General features: G+C 38.4%; 1 protein-coding gene across 7 annotated transcripts in view; it reads left to right on the top strand.

Annotated features, from left to right (window-relative positions):
• ROBO1 (roundabout guidance receptor 1) overlaps window positions 1–25339 on the top strand; it is a 321795-nt gene that overhangs the window by 282880 nt on the left and 13576 nt on the right. For 3 of the 7 annotated variants that reach the window (XM_040582910.1, XM_040582908.1, XM_040582913.1), the window contains exons 18-26: window positions 1065–1262; window positions 4685–4711; window positions 7377–7419; window positions 11078–11232; window positions 14620–14955; window positions 17408–17515; window positions 20190–20334; window positions 20653–20904; window positions 24744–25153. In XM_040582910.1, the coding sequence (XP_040438844.1) occupies window positions 1065–1262; window positions 4685–4711; window positions 7377–7419; window positions 11078–11232; window positions 14620–14955; window positions 17408–17515; window positions 20190–20334; window positions 20653–20904; window positions 24744–25153 (1674 nt within the window). The remainder of the gene's footprint in view (window positions 1–1064; window positions 1263–4684; window positions 4712–7376; window positions 7420–11077; window positions 11233–14619; window positions 14956–17407; window positions 17516–20189; window positions 20335–20652; window positions 20905–24743; window positions 25154–25339) is intronic. The other 4 variants (XM_040582912.1, XM_040582909.1, XM_040582915.1 and 1 more) reach the window with 4 other exon arrangements.

The raw sequence follows: 25339 nt of genomic DNA, 5'->3' as shown, positions 1-25339 counted from the left end.
TAGGGAAAAAGTTTGTTTTCTTAAGTAAATACCTTTTCATTTCTTATATAGGTTGTATTAATAGAATTAGTAGCAGCACCTTTCTCCTTAAACACTAATCTCTCATTCTGAATCTGATGTCACTACCCATAGCATAAAGCCATTAAATGTTGGATTTACACAAGAGTGAAAAAAAATGGGTATTTCAAAGGCTAAGCTGCGGAATGTGTAAAGCAATATCCGCTCTGAGTAAAGGTTTTGAATTCTTGCCCTCCGCCTGTGCAGTAATGAAATTTCCAGTAAGTGCTCACTGTAGTGGTAAAAAACCAGGACGGCAGTATTTCGTCTTTGAGTTGCTTCAATTCAGGTAGAAAGCATTGGTCACTAACTGAATATTCTTACTGCTGTTCCTAGAAGACTCTTGTAAAGGTTCAGTACAGAAAGAGTAGAAAAGACTGATTTTACAGGTGTTTTCTCTATTAAAAAAAAAAATATTAAAAATACGTGGAAAAAGAACACATTCTTTATTTTCAAGTGGGATATTTAAGGATAAATTGTATTTGAAAAGGGCTGCTTGTTCAGTAATAATGAGAACATGTGATTGTTTTTACCAATTCATAACTCATTTTTTAGTTACTCTATAGCTTTTTCATGCAAGTCAAGAAGGCAGGATTGATTATTTTGTGCTCTTACGTCTTTACATCCTTTTAAATATTCAGTCTTCTTTAATTGAGGTCAAAGTGAGAGACTACAAAGAGTACATTAGAATGTGTAATACAAGATTTAAGTCATCTGTCAGGAACTGCTAAATTAAAATTTATCCCTCAGTACCAACCTCATGTGAATGTACTTTGAATTTGTAATTCTGTGATTTTCAGTTACAAGAGTGGATGTTGGGGTAGCTGACTGGAGGTATCTGTCTCATATGGAAAACAAACCATTTCTATCTAGACGTGTAAATAGAGATTTTGAAGGAGTCTTAAGGATTTTTCCTTGAAAAACTGGTGATGTCCGTTCTTTTCATGCTGCCTTTTAGAGTTACTCAATCAAATTAATTGGCTATTTTGGGTGTCTTTTTTTTTCAGATTCTCATGGAAACCCTGTGTCTTCAGAAGATCAAGTCAGTTTAGCCCAGCAGATTTCTGACGTAGTAAAGCAGCCAGCCTTTATTGCTGGAATTGGTGCAGCCTGTTGGATTATCCTTATGGTCTTCAGCATCTGGTTGTATCGCCATAGGAAGAAGCGAAATGGACTCACTAGTACTTACGCGGGTATCAGAAAAGGTGCCGTATTACATATTTCAGTCTGCTGGGTGCTGAATGCCTGTTTACTGGCTATTTATTTTAAGTTTCTTGTTCTTCTAAGACTCAACGCAGGAATTATCAAATTCAATGCTTTCAGGAAGTATGGATCAGGAGCCGATGCAGAAAGCAACTATTAACGTGTTGAAACCTGGCTTTAAAGCATAAGCCTTTAGCAAAATACCTAGACTAGCTTTACATAAAGATACTCCTACAAATGAGAAATGTAAAGATGGATTTAAGGCCGGGAGCTTCCAATATGCCATTGCTACCTGACGCTGTACCAGCTGAAAAGGAGCTAAGTGGATGGTGGTTTGCCGTCCCTCCTGTTCAGTCCTTTGCTTGCTGCTGAGAACGCTAACCGTGGTGTACGTTTCAGTAACGCTTCTGGTGCGTGTAGCTGGGTTCCCTTGTGTTCCAGGGGGATGCGGTGAAGTGGCTGTTTGCAAAAGCACAACAGTCAGTAATACTTTCCAAGGCTCTTCCGTAAATGCTGTTGTGAGACCCTTTGCTGGGACTGAATTCTGGGGCTATCACATCTTGCATCTGCATTCAGTTAGAATGGCAGCAGCGGGACTAACTTAAAGCACTCTTCGTTTTCATGTTATTGATAACCTTTTATACCAGATTGTCACTGGCCAAGCAGGGCTTTACAGTGTGCTCTATAGCAAACAAAACTAGAATCTCTACCTGGAAGATCTTCTGGAACAAAAACTTGCTTTCTCCTGATGCAATAATCTTTTGGTTAAGCCCTGAAGTTAAAGCTGAATTCAATAAGCTACAGTTCATTAAATTTCAAAGCAGTACCTCATAGGCACTCATAGAGTAAGAACCATAAATTCTGGAATGAATCAGAAAATGGGACGTCCTGCTTTTGAAGGACTAGAAGGAGAATGTATGATATTTAGTAATCAAAAGATAGACTTTGGCTTAAAAGGTGCACACACCTTCATGTATGAATGGTGTCATGAGATCATGTTCCTTAGTCGCTGCGGGAATGCATATGTGATGGGCAAGATAAATGGGCAATATAACAAATGTTTTTAAACAGTAGCAGTGTGTTGCTATGCAAAAGAAGCAGTGCAGAAAATAGCAACTGAGTGAGTGGAAACATGGAAATAGTTTTGGAGTGTTGCAGATTTTGGGTGTCCTCTGTGCTATTAAAAGTATCAATGCTTGCAGTAGACTTCAGGCACAGCAGTTGTAGCAGAGTTGTAGCCACAGAAACCAGGGATGAATTTCACCTTTGATTTTGTTTTGCTGGGATTTCCTAGGTAGGACAGACCCCGACATACTGCTGCATTGACCTGCGCTGTTTTGTTTTACTAATAGCATGCTGCCACGCTGCCTTTCTACAGTTCTATCAAACTAACATCACTGTGCTTTCAGCAGTACCTATCATTAAGCAAAAGGCATACAATTTGTCCTTAAAAATGGTTACTTTAATGACATGAGCTATTGTTCAAAACAGCTGTGTTTATCAATATCTGTAAAAATATCTTTCGTGTAATTTGGTAGGGATTTTAAAGAAAATATACAGAAAAGTAGGGTCTGCATCTCTATTAGCAAGTATCCTTCAAGAAAAAAAGCCATCTTTGGTGAAATACATATTGCAAAGTATTTTGCCACTCCGCAGTGCATCAAGTCATAACTGCAAGCCCAAACTTTCTTCAGTCTTGCATTTACTTATTTATTTTTATATTTAGCTTCAGGCCTGACATCTGTTATAATACTTCACTACTCCCACACATACATATTGTACTAGCACTGTTACACACTCAGAAGAGTTTATTAATAGAAGCTCTGTGTGTGGAGTTGAACCTCTGTTCATCTGTTCCTCAGTTCCTTAAGAAACTAAATAGGTTTAGTACTTAGCTCACAGAAGAGTAAAGAGACAGTAGTTTAAGATTTTTTTTCATGTCATTGTGCTTGCAAATTAATTTTGAGACACTTGATTCTTTTGAATAGCTCTGGTTTAAATGCACCTTCTATTTTAATGAAAGCTTGTTACTATGGTTCTATATTTTTGAGTATAGCTAAATTAAACTTGACTGTGTGAAAAGACCTAGCTCAAAGAAAATACAATGGAATTCCCAAGATAAGGAGCAGTGCTACAAATGAAGCCTGAAATGGACAAATGCGCAGAGGTTTTTCTTTTTTTTTTTTTTTTTGGTGTTTTTTTTGGTTTGGTTTTTTTTATGCTTAGTGTCATATCCCTGGAAATAAATTGACTCTGTAAAAGCAGGGGAAAACTACAGTACATCCTGAATTATAACAACAAAGACACTCTGGCCACCCCCCAAAACATCAGAGTTACTGTAAAAATGAGATTAAGCAGTTGTTCTCTTAGCCAGAACCTTTTTTCTGTGCCAGGTTTGCTGATCAAATTCTGCCTCAAGGCTACTTTCATTGAATATTTTGTTTTTCTTATATTTTTCTTTGCTGTCATTAGATCGAAAAGGGCAATGTTAGCCTTTTTCTGCCCATCAGTGACAGAAAAACTGTGCTGTCTTGTCAACAGGAGGGGGAGCATGTGCTAATAGGAAGAGCAGATGCTGGTGCTCTGTATTTGGATTAGAGACCCTATTGATCCGGAGAGGATTTATAGTAGCTGTGAGAGTGAGGATTGTCAAGCAATGTCATTGTTCCGCTGTTAACCTTTCCCACTTAAAGCCAAGGGTTGAAAGGTAGAAGGGTGTTACATCTAGAGAGACCTTTTATCTTTTTTGTGGTTATTTAAGAAAGATAATAACTCTGTTTAGCAGTCTTGTCTATGAAAACAAAAACTAATTGCTGCAGTAGATTTTAGTGCCTTTATTACAGTGAGAGTTGGTGCCATTCTTCATTCAGAGACAGTAAAACAGCAGTTCTCTTTGTTCCTTTATATGATTATTATTTCCTTACTGAATACTTGAGTGTGCCTGTTAGTTCAGTGTAATGAGCATTTACTTAGTGAACTGCAGATAAGATTCAATAGGACCTTGATAAGGCTTTGTTAAGGAATTTGTCATTCTGCATTCTAAAATGATTAACAGTGTGGGGGTTTTGTTTGTGCTAGGATTTTCAGGAAAACTTAAAATACCAAACTGACGGGTATTTGAAAGGCTAAACCACAGTCCAGTCCAGCCCCCTCAGGAGCACAGTAGAGTATCAAGCTTTATTCTTTTGGTTGGTTTTTTTTTTTCCTTTTTTTTTTTTTTTTTTTCAGAATAGTACTTGCAGAGACAAGCTTCTTTCTGAATCGCAAATTTAATTTTATTTCTATATCAATGTGACTGAACTACTGGGTTAGTTATATACATTTGTTTTATGTTCAGCTGTCTGCTAGATTTATACTAATGTGGTATGTTTCCCTTTCTCTCTTCAGCTTAATAACCAGTTTGTATTTTGTTTTGATTTTTCAGTCCCGTCTTTTACCTTCACACCAACAGGTATATATTTGCACTTTTCCCCCCTTCTTTGTTACTTTAGCATGTGTTTGTGGTACTGTTTTTCTTTTTCTGACATAACCAGCCCAGCTGTTCTGAAGGTGGTTTTTAAACAATTTTATTAATGAAAGTGTCATTATTTTGTTCTTCATGTAGTGTATATTTGCTTTGTAGCTAACACTTTTTTCTATTTGTGTGTACCATTTTGTACCATACCACTTGATGCAAGCATGCCATTTTGTAGCATGATCTCATCAGCTTGTACAACCTGGGTGTGACCTTCTGTATCTAGTGATGCAAAAGGTGCTTCTGATGGAGGAGGAATGACTTGGCAGAGCCCAGATGCTGACTTGAGAGGGATTCAGTGGGATTATACTTGGTGAAACATTTGCTTCTTCTCTTTCCTCTGAATTTGCGTTAATCCAGTGACCTAGGAGTTGTCTGCTTTGGAACATTCAGAAAATCAAAGTGTTACAGTGGCTGGATTTCTTTGCTTGCTGCCTTAAACTGTATTTGTGCTTTGAAATTGTAAAACAGTCATCCTGTTCTACATAAACAGAGGTGCATTTTAAATTCAGGGTGGGTTTAAAATCATTTTCTATTCATTTTTCTTTGGAAATGTAGAAAATATGACATAACCTGAGCCATCACCCACCAAAGTCCGTAAGAGCCATGCCGTTTTGTAGAGCTGACCTTCAGCCCATCCCACGGTCTGGCAGCTGAGCAGCTCTTCCTCTACAGCAGATATAATTCAACATACTCAGTGCCCACCAGTATACTGCATGCATTACTCCTAGCTAAGCCTGAGTGAACAGACAGGGTGCTTATCCCTCCTTTGCTCTAAGCCCCTTATTTTCACAAGAGGTCTGTGAGACTTGCAGGACGTATATCCCAGCAGGGTAAAACCCACCCACCCCTTCCTCTGCCCACTTATGTTAGCAGGGCATATTAGCTCAACACCAGCACAGTACTAATGTGGCCCCCGGGCAGCGGCTGAGTTACATCCATCCAAGTTGGACCGCAGATGAAGCAAGCTCATGTCCTTCTGCGTTCATCCACGCAGACCCAGTCGCAATGGGTTAGATTCTTATCCATGTGCTTTTAATCACATTGAATAGTATCTTGTTTCAAAAGTCATCCCATTATGTTCAGCGGAGTTGCTTACTGTTCGACGTGAGCCGGAGTGGCCCGTAGTGTTTCTGGAGTCCTTTGAGGTCCACGGTGGACACTAATTCAAACTATTATTATTTTGCTGTTCCTTTAATTGGCTTAACAGAGGGCTACTATTGCAATCACAAGTGTTGGACACTACTGAAATTCTGCAGAGGTTCGTAGATTAACAAACTTATATTGTCTCAGTTGGCTTCTTAACATTAAAAGAAAATATCGGGTCTCCATAAGATAGATACATCAAAGCAGCAAAATAAATAGCACTGAGATTTTTAAAGAAGAAATTGGAAAAAAACCACAGATGTAAAACATTTAAAGGAGAGGGGGGAAAAATAATCCTTTTTCAATCCAGGATCCCAGTTGTTAGTTCCATTGACTTTAAATGGAACCAGACCCTCTTCTTTAGCATTACCAATAGTAAATGACTTACCTGTAGCAATGCATCCTACATTTTAATCCTGTTACTGTAATCACTGCCAGCATTTATCTCTCTCTTGCAGACTCCCAGTTTGGAGTTCTTCTAAAGAGCAGAATTTGGCTGCTTTTTTTCAACACATACCTAGCTGGAAAATGTAGAATCCATCAGCATTTGCAGGAAGACAATCTCCTTAACCCTTTGCCAAACCCAATGCAAAACTGCAGAATTTATATCAGTGTTTCTTCTTGGGTGTTTGCATCCTAAAAAATAACTTTTCAACCGTTATGCTTCCTGTGAAGGTTATGCAATCCATGGCAACCAATAAATGCATGTGGAAATCCACTTTGTTAATTTGTAATGCTTCTGAAAAGCTAGCAAAAATCCTCCTTCTAATTTAGGGAGTATTCTTTCTACCATACGTTTTTTACTAAGATTTATACTCTTAAATTTTTAGATAAAAGAGTATCATTAATAAATCCAATAGTAAAATGTTATAAAATTCGAAGCATCTGTGGACTTTTAGAGTGTGCTTGTTCCACGAATACGGTTCAGTAACATTCAGAAGGAGGATGTGTTTTTGCAGTAGGTTCAGCTGTAATAAGCCATTGTTTACACTGGAAGTAAGATCTGTTATAGAATCACGATACCTCTTTAATCTTACCAAAATAATAAGGTAGAGCAAAGCTTTACCATCTACCCATTCGTGAAATAAATATATGACCTAAGTTCTTCCACAGAGTAACTCCACTGAAGTCAGCAGAGTTATGTTAAGGATAAGTTCAACCTGATGTATGGCTTCCTGCTTTCTGAAGTGATACGCGTGTGTTTTGTGTTTTGCAGAACAGAACTGAAATATAAAACTTTGTTGGAGCTAAGACTAGCAGTTATCAAGCAACACAAGTATTACGTATAAACTCATGTTTGAAGGAATAGTTTGCAGAGTGAGATTCAGGATTGATGTATAAACAATGCACGTTTATTGTCTTAGCTAAAATGAAACAAAGGCAAATTTAATGCTGCTATTTAAGGAGTCTTATGGTTTTTAAATGATTTCCTTTTTTTTGTCTTTAACTATTTTAGTAACATATCAGAGAGGAGGAGAGGCCGTAAGCAGTGGAGGCAGGTAATTATGTGCTTTACTTTAAAAGCTGTGAATTGTGTGCAACTACATTTAAGGATGCTAGGAGTATAATTTTCCTAGTAACTGATGGCAGAGTAATCACTTGTAAAGATATGTTTTAATTTATGATATTAATTTTACATTTTAGCCATATATTTTTCTGTTTAGAAGGAGGATGTATGGTTTGAATTTTTAGGTTGATTTCCAGGGAATGATTAGTAATATTTTCAGCTTTGTTAACCTGTAAAAACTGCATCTCAAAATCTGAGCAGCAGAGGGAGCACTTTAACTTCAAAATAAAGACCTGGTTTAGCAGCTGATTAAAGGAGTAAAGTAATTACGTCGTGGCATTTCTGAAGATTAAGAAATATAGCTGGTTCACAAATACTACAAAGAAAGAAAACGTTTATTGTAAAAAAAAAAATTGCTGAAGACATAAACGGCTTATAAGGTGACTTTTTAAGAAAAAATCTTGCTGTGAATGCAAAACAGTTAAAAGTGTTGCTTGCGAGAGACGAGCACTGAAGGAGAAGGAAACAGAGAGGTTTTACATTTAAAGCCCCCCACTTTGAGAACCTAGCCCTTTCCGTGCTGAGGAATTAACTAAAACATGTTTACTGGGTTTACACTGTTACTTAATGAATGGCAATGGACAAAACAGTAATTTACATTTCCTGTGTAGAGATGGAGTTTTCTTCAGGAGGGCAAAATAACAGTTTGGGCAAAAAGGCAGGTCAGAGCAGTGTCACTTCAGTAACACACCTTTTGGTTTTTTCTAGGTCACATTCAGGCATGCCTTTTAATAAACTCCAAAATCTCAGAGAGCAGCTGGGTGATAAATTCCTATATCAATTCCTGTTTCACAAGTGGCATCTTGTGATTTCTAATTTGCAAGACCATACAAAAATTCAGTAACTGTAAAGATTAGGCATAAAATTAAAGATTCCCAGTCTACTTGAATGCTGTGCAGAGGCGAGGCTACTCTGCTGCTGCTGCTGCTGCTGAACCTGGCATGTTAAGAGCAATTGCAGATATCTCTGTCCAGCACTGTATGTTGCTGTGTTGTCGTAGTCATAAAACCATGGAGAAAAACCTCTAGAGCAGTTACCATGTGATTTCTGAATGGACAAATCTGTAAATCACTGGGTTGCTGCCTTCACCCCAGGATAGTGAGAAAATAAGAGAGAACAGAGATGAACCCTCTCTTTTGCTGACAAGGTTGTTCAAAAAGATACGCAGTTAACATCCTTTGTGTTCTTTGTGCCACTGTGCTTTCTCGCTCTTCCCATAGCACAAGCTAGAGAAAGCACACTCACGTAGAGGACAGAAATGAACCTGGAACTGTCTATATTGTGTACAGTCATTTTGGTACTGCTAGAGAAGCATCATCATTTTTTACTGTCCTAGTTTTAAGGAACAGTGCCACAATCTAGCAGTGTAATTGATTCAAGGTGCTAACATTTATGCTTCTTTTGTTCGTTTGCATATGTAGCGTTTACAGGATATATGGTGTACCATATTTTGTAGAATGTGAAACATACTTCTGCAACATTAAAAAAATGTTATTTTTGCATATGAAATCTTCCTCTGATTTCCAAACCTAAGGTTTTTGCTTCCTTACGTTTTATTTGCAATGTTTTGGAGAGGTTTAGCATTTTTGCCAAGTGCAGTTATGTGAGCATGTTAAAGCATTATTCAGAATTCAGAATGTCACAGAGATATATTTCAGCATAATCCCTGCTTCTGCAATGCTGAAAAAATACTCATTTCTTTGGCAATCCCTTTCCTAGCCAGGATTCAAGTAATAGTAGTTGTGGTGGATTGACTCCAGCCAGGCACCCACACAGCCACTTGCTCAGCCCAGCCCTGCTCCAGGCGCAGTGCAGTGATCCTAAGGACCAAAGATTTTGCTGCAAAGTTTGAAGATCTTTGGAAATTAAGATCTCAAATCATCACTGGTTATAGAGCTGTAATGCCTCTTGCCAACAGTTCCACCTAAATGGCTCCTATTAGTAGAGTTTTCGTCTGCTTACATACCTCACGCCACATTTCTTACATGACAGCAGGTGTGAATGCAAAGTAAATTGTAGAAGCAAAGGACCTTTAACTCTCTATCCAAAAATCCAGTACCAGGTCTTAGAAGTGCTGAAACATTCTGAAAGGCTTTGTCTCCTCCAAATGTCTTGAGGTAAAGTTTTATTGTAAAGAGCAGTGTGGTAGGGGGAAAACATGTGTTTCAAATCACCTGGTCTGCTCACAGGACTACATATCTTTACATTTATTTCAGATTTACGGAAAATACTTCAGTGTAGGTGTATTGGCTGGTTCCTGACAGTGAGTCAAGCCTCATCACCTCCTAAGTAAAATCGTCAGGTGACATATGCAGTACAGAAATATATATACACATATATCTATAGGTCTTTTAAACATTATTCTAAGACTATGACTTAAGCCTGCAGCACTGACAGACTATATCCTCCAACACTAACTGCATGCAATTTGTATGCTCAACTTGCAGTTTAAGAGGATTAGCATATTTTATTTTTGAAGAGCATCACACCTAATATTATGGAGACTAGTTTCTGCACTATTTCAAATGGAAAGTTGCCTGTTAAATCCTGTGATGAAAGAGACTGCATTCCTTTTTAAAAAAAATACATGACAGTGGCTAAAATTATCTATTTTTAAAAGAGCCTTAGTTATCAATGGCAATTTTAAGTTGTTAGGGGATGCTACATATATGCGACTTTATAACATGCCATTGCATTGTTAGTGTGAAAACTGAAGAGGCATCAAAGATTCTATAAAACATTTGCCAGAGCATCTTTCATGCTCACTGGGAAAATCCAGCAACGTGGAAACCAAGGAATGCTGTTTCTGCCGATTGTAGAAATACGCTGTATTTCAAATGTAGCCAGTGTGCAGCACTGATTACTGGATGTTTTTAGAGGTGTTGAGTATTCCCAGTTACTTTAATCTTGCTTAGGAGCTGCTGCTTTTCACCCATGTAAATATTAACCGAGTGGCTTACCCATTAACGAAGATATATTGCACCCTCAGTACGCTTAGTGAGATCCAAATACTCCAAAGGACAGAGGTTTCTGTAATCTGCTCTTCCCTTTGATCCGCTGCTGTAGAACTATCTGATGGTGAGGAGAGCTCAGCTTCACAAATCACCAAGATTTTGGGAATATTCACATCCAAACCTGGCTCTTACTTCCACAGATCCATTTTGCTTCCATGTGTGAATTTTTTTATTGACTTGCCAATTTCCCCCTTTTTTGCTTTGTTTTCTGTAAGAAAGGGAGAAATGGCAGAAAAATAAAAATACCACCTTCCCAGAAAGTTAAGGAAAAAAAAAAAAAAAAAGCTTAAACAAAACCAAAGTGTCAGATAAAGGTTGCACACCAACGCTTGTGTAGCTCAGCAAACTGAACTGGTGTTGTCCTTGGCTGTTCACTTCAGAATGTCTTAGCAAGGAGCAGGTTACATAGGAGACTGCAAGCCATTAAATAATGCACTCAAGCTGTATTTTCCAATGTTCAAGCCTTTCAGTATGTGATATTATTTTATAATAATCTAACCTTTTGAGAATGCACATAATTGCAATGTGAAAATGCTTTTGTTTAATATGTTTAATGACCAAGCTTTGTTTTTAAAGGCCAGGACTCCTAAACATCAGTGAGCCGACCACTCAGCCATGGCTAGCAGATACGTGGCCTAACACAGGGAACAACCACAACGACTGCTCCATCAACTGCTGCACCTCTGGCAACGGAAACAGTGATAGCAACCTTACGACGTACAGTCGACCAGGTTAGATATGTTTCTACCTTGCTAAGGAATCTTCTTGACAAATTATATATTTATAATACTTAAGAGAGTATACAGGTTTGTTCAGGTTTTTATTTCCAATGCATTTAGACTTAATATAGTTCCTCCTTTATGTCACGATGATGCTTTTGGTCCCTTTCTGGAACCCTTTTTTTTGGTCCCCGTTGGATGATTGTAGCAAGCTGTAGGTGGAAGGAGCCCCTGCATAGTTCAGTGTTACCAAAGTCCTGCTGAACTGCTACATTTCAGCAACTGAAGAAAGCAGATAAGGTCATTTTTAGGTTGTTCTGTACATCCTTGTTGCTTGGGTGGAGAAGTACCAAAATGACACTAGTAAGATTTTCCTTCTGGTTTGAATTTGTTGGGAAGCAAGAAATAAAACATTGTTACAGTACTTGTAAGACAGTCCGTCTACTTTGGCACATTCAGAACCTCCCTTGGGGTGCCACTCTGTACAAAATCGGATAGCTGGTTTTCTGTTTAGGGCGTGTGAATAGGAGAGTTAACTTCACAGTCTAAAAGCAATTATGAAATGCTAGGTTAAGTGGTAGTTCCCAAGAGCTTGGGCAGGACTCGGAGTGCTCTTGAAGCAAACCTTGTGAGTGCCATGGGAGCACAGATGGGGAATTATGTCTGGAAGCACTCATTTTTGCACATTTTGTTTTAAACAGACCTTGGGTTTCTTTTGTTTTAACCCGGTTTCTGTCACTGGTGAGAAATGAAATTGAGATTTTTCCACTACCAGCATCTCTGGCTGATATTTGCTGGTAACATTTCCCAGAACTTCGGAGAGGGAGTATAATCGCCTATAGTGAAGTTGCATAAGTGCAAAACAACATTACTTCCTGTAATTAACGTGAAACCAGCCATAATGGTTAGTAATCCATGGATGGTGGTACTGGTAATTCAATTCATCTCCTGCAGTAATGCTGTCTGGCAATGACCAGTGCCAGGTGCTTCAGAGGAAGGTGAGAGATTTTAACATTAGAGACCTGTGTTTTACACTGCCCAAGGCTATCATGTCCACATGTACTTATGTAAAAAGATTTCTGATACGGAGATACTTTATTGTGGCAAGTACAGACATACCAAGTTCTAGTAACTGAAACTTACCAAATTCAGGAAAGGAAGAGAATGCTCATTTTTGAGGTTTGTAAACTATTATTACGTCTTGTCGTGAGGTGCAGTGGATTCATTCTCAATTTAACTTTTGTATTAAGCTTGGTTGTGTTGCAAAGTGATTCCTTCCCTTCAAGCAGAGCTTGCAAACTTGAGAGTCAGACATTATGCTCGTAGTGGTCTCTTCTGTCCTGGAAAATCTGGCAAATATTCTTAATTATGTCAGCTTGGGCTTGATTTATGATCTGAAGAAGCTGAGTTGAATGTCCCCTCTATAGCTGTCAATATGCTAAGTAACTGTGCATTTCTAATTTCTTTTAAGTATAGTACTGTCTTCCAAGTCTGCAGAGTGGGAATGGGTTTGGGAATGGGTTGTTCTAAAACTAGATGTTATAAAAAAAAAAAAACTAACAGAACAAATCTTCTCTCATATAGGTAAACCAGTGTTGTTTAAGTACTTTGTACAAGGGATTCTGATGTGTCTGTGTAAAAAAATGTACCTACTGCATATACTGTATCGGTAATATTGCCCTACACGCAAATCAGACGTAGCTGAAAACGGAAGGAAGTAAAAATATATGTTATAGGTGACTCTGCAAGGGTTTTATAGCAAAGCAAGAGGTACTAAGAATGAAGAATACACTGGATATCTAATTGCGCAATATAATACAATAGGCTTGAAAGGACGAAAGACCAGCATGGTTTCAGTAGGTGAGAGAAAAGCAGAAATGAAAACGTTTAAAAAGTACAAATCAAGAAGTTGAAGACTGTGAAGCAATAAATAACAGCTCACATAAGAAAGAAAAATATATCAAACAGTAAAACCTTCAGAAAACACAAGCTGGGGGGCATGAAACGTGCAATGATAAGCTGTATGTGGCATGTTCAGATGCTGTTCCTTAATTACTGAAAATGTGGATCAGTGGTTTTCTTCCTCAATGTAGTATTTTATTTCTCTTTTTCAGGAGATATTTATCAAAAAAAGATGTATGTATTAGGGAATATTTTTGAAATTGAACGTACTCTATATTTAGTAGTTATTTCATTTAGTATAATGGTCAAATCCTGAATTCTGTACTTAGTTTTACTTGGCACCCTTTCCGGTAAATTAACTGTGGCCGCAGGTAATGGACTTCAGGTTTTGAATCAAAATCATTAGCATAAATACCACATCTTTTAAAAGAAGAAAACTATATTCCTGGTGATTGTTATGTAATTATTGATGCACTAATCAGCTGGTAAATGAGAATTTTTGCTTAATGATCATTGCAAGCTAGTTTCAGTAAGCCTCGTAACTGCCGACTCACACACTGTGTTACTCCATTCCGTATTCTTCCCGTGGACTGGATACAGAGAGGGGAAAAGGTGTGTGGAGCCGCTGTCATGCAGAGGCAAGGGAATGTGAAAAGGCAGGCACGCTGGTCACACCGCAGTGGCCAGAGCACCAGTATCTGTCTAATTTGCTCTATGCAATAAGTGGTGATCTCATCATGCGATAGCTATTAGAAGAATTAAATCATGCTGTCTATATGATATATACTTAGCATACAGGGCAACGGTATTACTGTGGTATTACTTACTTTGCAATATCCAAAGCAACTAAAAATTAGCAAAAAATTCCAGATTGCTTTCCTGTCTTTTTGTTTCCAACAAGATTGTACAAGGAAATGATGTTCAAATAAAGACTTGGCTACTGGGTACTGAGTTTACCTTTCACATTGTACTCTTACTCTTCAATTCTGTTATGTGTAATCATTTTTCAGCCTGTTTTACAAAAGTCTGTTGTATCTCTGTTTCTTACCATAAGAACAAGAAAGTCTAAATGCTGTCGAGGCGACATGAGATGACTGTCGTGTTTAGTTATTCCCGCTATTAAGTTTTGGTTGATTTTTCCTTTCGATGCAAATTCTTTTAGTCACAGTTGTTGGTTGGGTATCTATACTGCTTTGAGGGTACTGTCTAAACATGTGAATGTTCATGTGGCCACACTGGAAAAAGCCCAGCAAGGTAAGTCGTTGTAGATACAATTCAGAATATCTGAATTTACAGCGAATCTAAACAGTGAACACTACTTTTGAAGCGGTAGCTTATAAGGTAAATAATATTCAGTTAATTATTTAGTTAATTACGGTATCTCTGCTTCATGGATGCAAGCCGTATAGTTATGCGCTAAAAAATTTTTAAAGGGAATTTCATTGGCATTGTAAGCGAACAGAATGACCTTTTCTTTTTTCTTTCCTCTGTGGTTAGCCGATTGTATAGCAAATTACAACAATCAGCTGGACAACAAGCAAACAAACCTGATGTTGCCTGAGTCAACTGTATATGGTGATGTGGACCTCAGCAACAAAATCAATGAGATGAAAACCTTCAATAGTCCAAATCTAAAGGACGGAAGATTTGTCAGCCAGCCTGGGCAGCCCACTCCTTATGCCACCACTCAACTCATCCAGTCAAATATCAGCAATAATGTTAACAATGGCAGCGGGGATACGAATGAGAAACACTGGAAACCCTCTGTTCAGCAAAAGCAAGAGGTTGCACCCATACAGTACAACATTATGGAACAAAACAAATTAAACAAAGGTGAAGAGCTTTTAGCTTGTTTCTCCTCTTTAGGCATCAGAGGAGCTTTGACCTTCTGGTGCTGGGAGTCTGAAGCTTTTAGGTTCAGCAATTACAGACTTCTGTGGTGCTTTTAGACTTCTCTCTCTTTAGATTTAGAAATCCGCTGTTAGCAGCGTCAGAAAGTTAATTAGCACCACAATAACCTTCAGATACTGAATTTATTATAAAAAAATAACAAGCGGTATCTTTAGAAAAGAGTTAAATAAAATAGATTTCCTATGGATTTGAGATTAATTTAAATTTAATAGTAGTTCAGGGATTGGTTAGGACAGAGGCCAGATATTTTATTCATAAGCCAGATGCATGGTAGTCACATTATACTCTACCTTAAATTTTAAATAGGTCAACCCACTCTTCCCAGTCGTGGATGGAGACTAATTAAATCTACATGTTCATGTAAACGAATGATATTTTGCATATCAAACTCTGTAAAATTGTATTGTGTTGTACACTGGGGACACAAATGGAGTGATCCAATTCATTTCAGACTTGTTCCTAGCAAGCCTCTGCTTCACGTATTGAGAGGCAGTGCTACCACACGCAGTTTTGGAAACTAAATTCCTTTGTTACCCTGACTGAAGTCTGTGGATCCAGAAGCTAAAAATAAATTGATTTCAGTGTTAACAGAAAACATCAGAATGTACTTTTGTGGCCTTGAGGGCATGTTACTTTAATATAATGTGTTGGAGTTGGAAGAAATAGGTATGTGATTTCTTACTAGTCCTCCAGGCTACCATGCAACCTCTTTTAATAACCTGATTTGCAAAACAGTATCCCTAGGAACTGGACCCATTCTAACTTGGAACTTTTTTGCATGGATTGTTGTAACTCAACATAGTGATAAGTTATCCAGTAAAAAGATACGTTTCCTTACAGGAATGTTGATTTCTCTACCGGACCCATCTACTCACAGAGGAATTCAAAGGGCAATATAAAATGTGACACCTTCCCTTGACATAAACATGTCAACAGAAAATTCAGTTTTTGTGGCTCCTTACTGGAGGACGAAAGTTGTATTTTTTTGTAATTATGTTTTCTTTCATGAACTGTATATTACATATCTGTTTTGGAATTAAAACATGTTTGGGGTTTATGCCCTGGAAGATACTGCATCTTTCAAACTGTGTATATTACAGCTGCATATTCTCTAGCATATTGTAGTGTGGAAAGGCCCCCTTAAAGCATTGTCTGCTGACAGTCATATATACATATTTCAGAGTGCTGATTTAGTGTTTATCCTCTGTGTAAACATATGCGGCATGTAGAGCTTCAGCGTGGTCTCTGGAATGCAACTAGGCTGAGAAACTATTACAGAATACACTCTGGTGTGGAATTTATCATTTTGCTCTTTTTCCCATGCTTACATTATCACAAACATTTCTGCAGCAGATGGGGACTGGATTCTTAGTTTTGTTTATTTTTGTTTTGATTTGCTATTTTATGAGTCAATATTCTGATCTTGGTTTTCTCATTTCCTAAGTCAAAACCATCTTGCTGATGACTGTACCTCTAGCTTTTGTGATGGGAAATAACCAGATTGATGAGTTACATGCTGTGCTTCATTGTCACGATTTTATGTCCGGTGGTTCTGTTTATGATGCAGTCTTATTTGCTGTATGAAGAGTAACTCAGCTCCTTTCTTTTCTCTATATAATTGTAATTCCTTTTTGGCATGAGAGTATTGTTTTGTCAGATGAGTATTTTACCTCTGATAAAGTTTTACAGATCTGGTTGCCAATTCTAGATTTAAAAGTAACTCTACGTTTATCGAGTACTTTGGAACTGAAGAAAGATGTTAGGGTAACAGCAATTGGCAAAAAAAAAAAAGGCCCTGGCTGTAGCTAGAACCTGCATGACCCAATGTAATAGAAATCTTGGAGCCCGCAGGCGTTAAACAAAAACCTGTTCTGTTGTCAACCAAATTCAGCGGAGCTGCATTGTTGCTCCAGCAAATCATTCAGCCCCTGTAATACCAGGCTGACTCCTGTGTGGGTTTGTCGCCTTTGAAACACAAAAAGTCACTACCACAGTCCATTGGCTGCCCTGCACGTGTAAATTAAGCAGAGACCATGGAAAATCAATCAAGATGACAGTCTATTCATATGCAAAACGCTCACACAGGTTGTATATATATCCATTGAGACTTAATCGTTGCAGAGGCATTGCGACAACCCCTGCACATTTTACTTCATTTTTGCTGTGGAGCTACTAAGTTTCCACAATTGTCCTTGCACTTGCAATTAGAGACAAGATAAAAATAAAGCATGAGTATAGGATTATTTTCCTTTCAAAAAAATTATGTATTTCTTCCTTACTATTTTCAGGAGATTTTGCTTTGTGTTATAACACAGGTATATAAAATTAAATGTCTTTCTGAAGGGTAGCATTAATTATACTATTAAACTTGCAGATTACCGAGTAAATGACAACATTGCTCCAACTATTCCATACAACCAGTCATACGACCAGAATACGGGTGGATCCTACAACAGCTCAGACAGAGGCAGTAGTACATCTGGTGAGTATCTACGGCGTTTTCCAGACCTTGGGGTTTGGTGGTGGTGGAGTGCTCTAGCCATGGTTAGCGCTACTTACTGGACTTACAGAAGGGCTGAAGGGCAGGAACCCCCTGGCAGTCATACAGCACAGGGATGTTAAACATCAGAAAAAAGTGGCCTGATAGGTGCCTATGTTTCTGTTGCATCCTGGTGATTGCTCAGTGCCATCTCAATATCAATTAAGTAATTGATTGGCCAAAATTATGAAAGTGATGAAATGACATAGAAGTTGGATCTCCCAATGTTAATGCTCTAGTGGTTAATGTTATGGTCTACAGATGGGCAAGCCATAAAAATGCCTTTTCAGCTGTCACCAAAAAAGAAAAAAAGAGGATTTAATTTATCTGTTACCTTCCTGGAACTGTTATTGACTTCTTTTCCATCTCTTGGGTCTACTTACCCAAGACAGCCTTATTCGTGAACAGGCTCAAGATACCAGAACATATGAGTGATACCTAACAGAACTGCCTTAAGAAAATTTTCATTTTTTAAAGTAAACCCATACATTTTATTAAGTAAAAAAGCATGCATGCATACATAAAATTTTCATAGATTTCGGTGGCTATACATCAAAACTATTTTTGTACATCATTCAAATGTAGAGAATTGACAAGTAAATTTTCTCATCAGCATTTCCTATGCAAAATATCTAAAAGTTCTTCGTAAAAATCTTGAGGCAAGACAGCCCTTTGCGCTGGGGAGTGCTGACTACGGCACTGAAATTGCACTCTGCTTTGGAACCGCAGAACATGGTTTAATTCAAAAGAGACTGCTGCTCATTGGCGTATAATCTGTTCACTTGCAGCTTTGATGTCTGCAGAGGTGTGTGAAATGCTCAGAACTGGCTTTACTGTAAGTCTGATACTTAGTCTATGTTTATTTGCAGCAGGCCAGCTATAGGGTGAGTTCATGGTCACAATCAGAAGCCCCCTCGACTTTACATCTGCTAATCAAGACGAGGACTTTTCTTTTCCCCTTTTGTTCTGCTGTTGCCTTTGATAGTCCAGTTGCCTCAATCCCAACGTGGCTCCATCTTGACCAGTTGTGACTGAGGCAGAGCAGAGGCATAAACCTGTGGGTGAGCCTGCAGCGCCTTTGGGTGACCTGAATTCTCAGTGGCTGGGGTGAGATGAGCATGGCTCCCGATTCTCCCAGCTGCTCAGGGGTGTTCTTCTGGGAGCCAGCCTTTTGCCCATGCCCACGTCTGCAAAATCAGGATGTGGTGCTGAGCCTGTGCACAGTGGCGTTGGGACCTGAAGTTCGGCATGAAACATCTCAGGGGTATGAACCCCTGCAAATTAAAAATGAGAAGGTGGTATTCTCCATGCTGACACCTATTACGGTTATTCATAAGACTAACAATTTATAGTCCTACAAGGATTCCAGCAGGAATGAAGCAAGGTGACCAGAGTAATAAATTAATTGTGCTGAACCTAGTATATATCATGTTGCTTAGGGTAGAGAATGCAGACGATGGTCGCCTTGGGATAGTTAGGATCTTGCATGACGTACTGAAATAGCAGAAAAATAATTGCAGATAGCTAAAACGTATTTGTATCTGGCAGCTAATGTGGGACAATAATAAGCAGAACTACTGTCCGTAAGAATGGAAAAATCTGAGACGGCAGAAGTGAGAAAAACAAGTTTGCTAAATCTTGCTGCAACATATTTAATTGCGTATAATACTTAACTGTGGTACTATAAAACCATGCCCCAGCTGAAGAGAGAAATATTAAAGATTCTAAAACATACTAAAAAATACGGTGAGTTCATCTGCAATTAAAGAAGTAACAATACCAAAGGATAATAACGTATACTGAGGAACAGTGGTAGGGCGGTTCTCATCATAGCCACGTCCAGAGTTAAAATGGAAGATCACCTGAATAATTGGTCTTATTCAAAGTTATTGGAACTGTTAAGGCTGCGTTGTTCTATTATGAGCTATAATTTCCTGGTAATAGTAGTTGAAAACATTTGTGCTATACTTCATCGATCTTCTTTCTTCTCTTTTCTGTTATTGTAGTTTGTCCAGCAATTATTTTCAACTGCACCTGCCATTTAAACTAAAACTAGTAATTTCATTGTGCTTAAAATGTTTCAGTGGACAAGTACAAATTACATATATTCAGTGACTTAATGCAACAGTGGAACTTTAATAGATCATATCTGTATCATATTGTATTTTAGGTTCCAGCAATTAAATAGTATAAAGGCACTTTAGAAAATATGTCTACAGCTCATTTGTTTTAGATGTTAATCTATAATGTAATTAATAGAAGTAGGAAGCTCACTTTTAATGACATTGCTTGTAAAATTAATTTATGGTTTTATCACATTTTGACTATTTATGAACAATTCAAGTTTTGTATCCCATGTGCTTTTTTCCATGCTATGTAAAGTTTCTGGTTAAATTCAACTGCTTAAAATGCAGAGTAATTCTGCGAAGAAGCTACAATTACAGATCGGTGTAAAAAGGAGGAATGCCAGTTTATTCCAACTCGGCATCACAGTGAATTCCCAGAGAATTCAAGAGGATCTGGGGAGGAGGACTATGGCTATTTTGGTTTTCAGAGCTAATGAGTGATGAGGAGGTACTTAAAAGCATTACAAACATGTTCTGCTTTTTATTCACAGGGAGTCAAGGGCACAAGAAGGGTGCTCGGACCCCAAAGGCTCCCAAGCAAGGTGGCATGAACTGGGCAGATCTTCTCCCACCCCCTCCCGCACATCCACCTCCCCATAGCAATAGTGAAGATTACAGTCTTTCAGTGGATGAAAGGTAAGAAAAACGAATCCATCAGCCATTTCCCACTTAAATCACTAGTTGATTGAACAGTAATTTGACCTACAAGCTGGCAGCGAGACCTTCCTTCAGTACCATTCTGGTGCTCCTCATCTAGCTGTGGTGTGGCTGTGTAGAAGTCACTTACTGACAGTGGTACACATCCAGTCAGTGCATCTTTACTAAGCTGTTTTCAAGAGCACATATAACAATGATTTTTTTATTTTTTTTTTCTGGGCTATTTATACATGTATCAGATCTGCTAATTGCACAGTACAAATTTAAGTCCTTATTTTCTTAAAAAATTAATTTTAGCTATGACCAAGAAATTCCTTGTCCTGTCCCACCTGCAAGGATGTATCTGCAGCAGGATGAGCTAGAGGAAGAGGAAGAAGATGAGCGAGGTCCTACTCCACCTGTCCGAGGAGCAGCTTCCTCTCCAGCCGCTGTCTCCTATAGCCATCAGTCAACTGCCACTCTCACCCCCTCTCCCCAGGAAGAACTCCAGCCCATGTTACAGGACTGTCAGGAGGATCTGGGACACATACAACACCAACCTGACCGGAGGTGTGTCAATGCAAACGTAGCGAGAGAGATGTGACAAAAGTCATCCTAGCCCCACTGAAAATTCCTGTTGAATTCAGTGAGGCCAAGATTTCCCCCGTGATATTTATTCTGTTAAAATTTAACTTCTAATCCAGGACACTAGTACTATTTGTAACCTAAGAAATGTGTAATTAAGTTGTTTTATTTTTATACCATGGAAAGAAATGCAGTATATCACTTTACGGTACATACGATGCTGACATAAGTTAAATTCACAGTCATCAGGATATTAAAGTGGTATCGTTAACACAGCTTACCATATAATTACAGTTCCATTGTTTCCAACAGATTTACTGCATTATTACCATAAAATAGCATGCATTATTTCACAGTAACTGTGCAATTAACTTGTCACCAATATGTATGAATATATATAAATATATAATTTATATAACATATAGATTTTCCTGCATTCATAAATCCTAATACAGGAAGATATTGCTTGCAAAATTTTCTTTAACATTTCCACCTACCCTTATTTAAAGGAATAACCAACATTAATAAAGATAGATATTTGTTAGAGGGAAATTTTGTTTCTTCTCTGAGTTTCTTTTAGTACATACTCTTTTGCATATACAGTCTCAGCTTCTCTTCCATAAAACAATGAAATCTGAATGAGGCTTTTTATGTATGATGCTTACTTGTCTTGCTTTTTTTTTACGAAGGCACAGCTTTTCCATCCCAAATTATATTTTATTTTTTTCCTCAGGTGGTTTGCACATATTGTTTCTTACCACAAATATAAGAACTACCTGCAATATTCTAGTCACACTTTCTATTTTTAGTGACATGCAGGCCTATGATGATGAAATGAATTTGGTCTCACCAAGTAGACTGTAGAACTTTGATTTTATTTAATACAGCTTGCTGGACTTTTATGCATGTATTTTCCAGAATGTAGTTCGAAAATTTAGTTCATTTTTATTTTTCCCTTTTTTAAGTGAACAGTAGTTATTAATCTTTTTTTCAAAGGGCCTGTATCTGTTTTTAGTTTTGCTCCCCACTTCTACGTGGTCTGCCTTGTGTTATTTTCTTTATTCTGTATGATAACACTGTAACACTTCTTGTACTGTTTATCTTTTTCTCTTCCTCTGACTTCCTGAGTCTTTGAAATCACTCTCTTTATTAGTGGTGGCTAATAATATTTTCTTGTAATTTCCATTGGCCCTGGTATGTCGAGGCATAGAAGTGTTCGTTTTAATCACTTAAGTTGTCTGGGTTATTTAGAGGTTAAACTAGCCGGACACTAATGGAAAAGGGAAATGCTAAGTGAGCGATGTGTTGTGAGTGACTTTCCACAACCTCAGCTACCATGTTCTGGAGTGTGGGAGATGCACACTGACATAGAGAATGGAGTAAGTGTTGGAGCAGACGTATGCAAACATGTATAACCAGCCAGTAACTGCCTGGAAAGTAGAATGTTTGCTCAACACAAAGACTTATGACTAGTCACCATGAATGTCATCAAAAGTCGTGGCAGAAGTATCTGGAAGGATGTTCCAATTTAAGCTTCTAGGGCATACAGCTTAGTCATTGAGTGAAAAAATAAAATGTATATTTATTTTGTTCTTCCTGCAATGGTTAAGTCTAGTTTTGCTGAAAGCCTGAGAGTTGTTAGTGACTAAATTTGTCTTTTTCATCTTACTTTTTCAAGCATTGTTTCTTTTCTTTTTGCTACATCCATCTCATCAGTTAAGAAAGATTCACTTAATTCTGTTTACTCGATTTGTAAGGCTTGGCTGACTGCCTTTTCCATCTAACGGCATTGATATGACCCGTGGCATTGCTGTTTAGGAGCTGGATATACTGTGCTCAGCAGCTGCAGCCCATTCGGGAAGGGGGGTCTGGTTTGAATATGGGGTGACGAATACTTTCCAATTAAGAATACATTCTGAGTGGTGCGTGGCTGGGTTGGTTTTGGGGGTGGGTGGGGTGGGTGTCCAAATGTTGATTTCTTTAGGGAAAATAATGTCTAAAATACTGTTTGTCATACTTTTTATAAGCTTTACTTGCAGTTCTGCTGAATGTTATGTCAGTTTCTAATCAGAACCAGGCATCTAGATTGCGATGCTGGTGGTGGGTGGTGTACTGTAATATTTCTCTGTCCGGTCAGCTTGCTAGAAGTATAGCAAACTGAAATAGAAATCTGTGCTCTGGAACAGTGGATAAGCAGAGAAAAATACAAAGATTTAGTGAGATAGCAGATGATGTCAATGTTAAAACAGGAGCTGATACAGGGGACGATGTCACTGTTGAAAGGAGAAGCAGTGCATCAGATAAAATGAACAAAGTATTGTTAATTCTGTGTGCCCATGAACCAGCTGCTCTCAATTAGCCCATCCTTAAAGGCTGGCAGGCAAGCTGTGTTTTCGAGAACCCTAACATATTTTGTAACCACTTGCCTGTCTTCGAACACCAAAGCCTAGAGAACAGGAAGACTGGCAAACATATTGCAAGGACAGTTGTCACAAGAGCTTTAAATGAAGGCAGTAAAACTTTATTAGGCAAGGTCTCTAGTCAAAGGCAGGTGGAGATTCCCGTGCAGCAATGGCTTCTGCGATGTGGGGGGATGGGCAGGTTATTAAATGATTATTGGATATATATCCCAGGCTGACCTTTTCTTCATTCCATTCCGTATTTAATACAGCAAGTGGAAAACAGTGGCTAGGTGTTGTAGTCCAGGGAGGTTCCAGCTTGTTCTTGCCACAGAGTATTAGGTTTTTCCTTGCTAATTTTTCCTTCCAAAATTAGTAAGTATTCCCATTTACTAAAATAATAAAATAAAAAAAATGCCTGTGCCCCTCCCTGCCCCCTTCAAAAGAAAAGATATAATTTATGAGAGCCACCATTTGTCAATGAGATAATAAGAGGGGAAAACTGACAAAGGAAAATTACTTTGGAAATTGTTGCCAAGCAGAGTGCAGCAGAAGTTTCTGGTAAGCAACGCCAACGGTACAGCCTTTGCTGCGGAGAGTATTTTTGCCTGTCAGACAAATGGCCATTAAGGAGCGTGTCCCTGGCCCTGTGAAGAAAAACTGCTGACAGTGTTACTACGCGGGACTTCTGAGCGAAATATTAACTAAACAGAATGTTGATCTAATGATATATAATACTTGGCCTCTTTAAGCTTGAGACACCGCTACTGATGATTTAAGCTCAAAATAAATTAACCTATGCATCTATATGCGTTTTGGTATCCTTAATATCTAGAACTAACATTACGGTAGAGAATTCTTTCTTTAAATTATCACCTAGAGCAATTAAAAACATAATGAAATAACAATATCTCTTTTCGTATCTTTCTGAATCATGAGGTAGGTGGAGGGAAGATAATGTTTATGAAGCAATCTCTTTGGATAGAGGCATCTGTTGACATTGATAGTTTCAAGCTTCTAGAGCAATATACAGACACTTCTTTTGCTCATATTCTCAAGGGTGCAGAAATAATTATTTTTTTTTAATATCACATGAACTCTGCCTACCTCTTCACCTAGCTGCATATGTACTATTTGTAGCATTGTGCAAAATAAAGCAATTTTCATTAAAATACATGATAAAGGAACCATGTTAAAAAATCAGATTTCTTTGTGGTAGATTTCAAACTACGTAGCTGTCGGTTCTGATTTACAGCAAAAATAAGACGTAGAAATAACAACCAACCCTGAACCTTTCACATACCAATTCTGTTGATTCAAAACGGCAGGTCAGGCTTGTTGGGAAATAAATATTTTCATCAATCTACTATTCCTCTGACTCTGTTATGTGACTTCAATTCTTCTTACCCTTGTATTTTCATGCAGACGTCAACCTGTGAGTCCTCCACCCCCTCCAAGGCCTATCTCCCCGCCACATACCTATGGATATATCTCAGGGCCCTTGGTCTCTGATATGGATACTGATGCACCAGAAGAGGAGGAGGATGAGGCAGACATAGAGGTTGCCAAGATGCAGAACAGAAGGCTCCTTTTGCGTGGCCTTGAGCAGACACCTGCCTCCAGCGTTGGGGATTTGGAGAGCTCTGTAACAGGGTCCATGATCAATGGCTGGGGTTCAGCCTCCGAAGAAGATAACATCTCAAGCGGACGGTCTAGCGTTAGCTCTTCCGATGGATCATTTTTTACCGATGCAGATTTTGCACAGGCTGTTGCGGCAGCTGCGGAATACGCTGGCCTGAAGGTTGCCAGACGTCAAATGCAGGATGCAGCAGGAGGTGAGTTTGTCCTCTGTTTGATGGGAGAAGAAAAAACAATGGCTATTTTGAAATGTATTTATCCACAGCTGCTTCCTAGGTTCCTGTTGTTCTTACAACATTCAGACATTCAGGAGAGGGGCAGTCAGTTTGCACTAGTGGAAGTGCAGAAAGGGAGTTTTGGTGAAACAGTTCCAATAAATTGCT

This window comes from Falco naumanni, chromosome 2, assembly GCF_017639655.2.
Source record: "Falco naumanni isolate bFalNau1 chromosome 2, bFalNau1.pat, whole genome shotgun sequence".
Taxonomy (NCBI): Eukaryota; Metazoa; Chordata; class Aves; order Falconiformes; family Falconidae; genus Falco; species Falco naumanni.
Note: the sequence above shows the minus strand (reverse complement) of the source record. Positions and strands in the feature narration are given on the sequence as shown.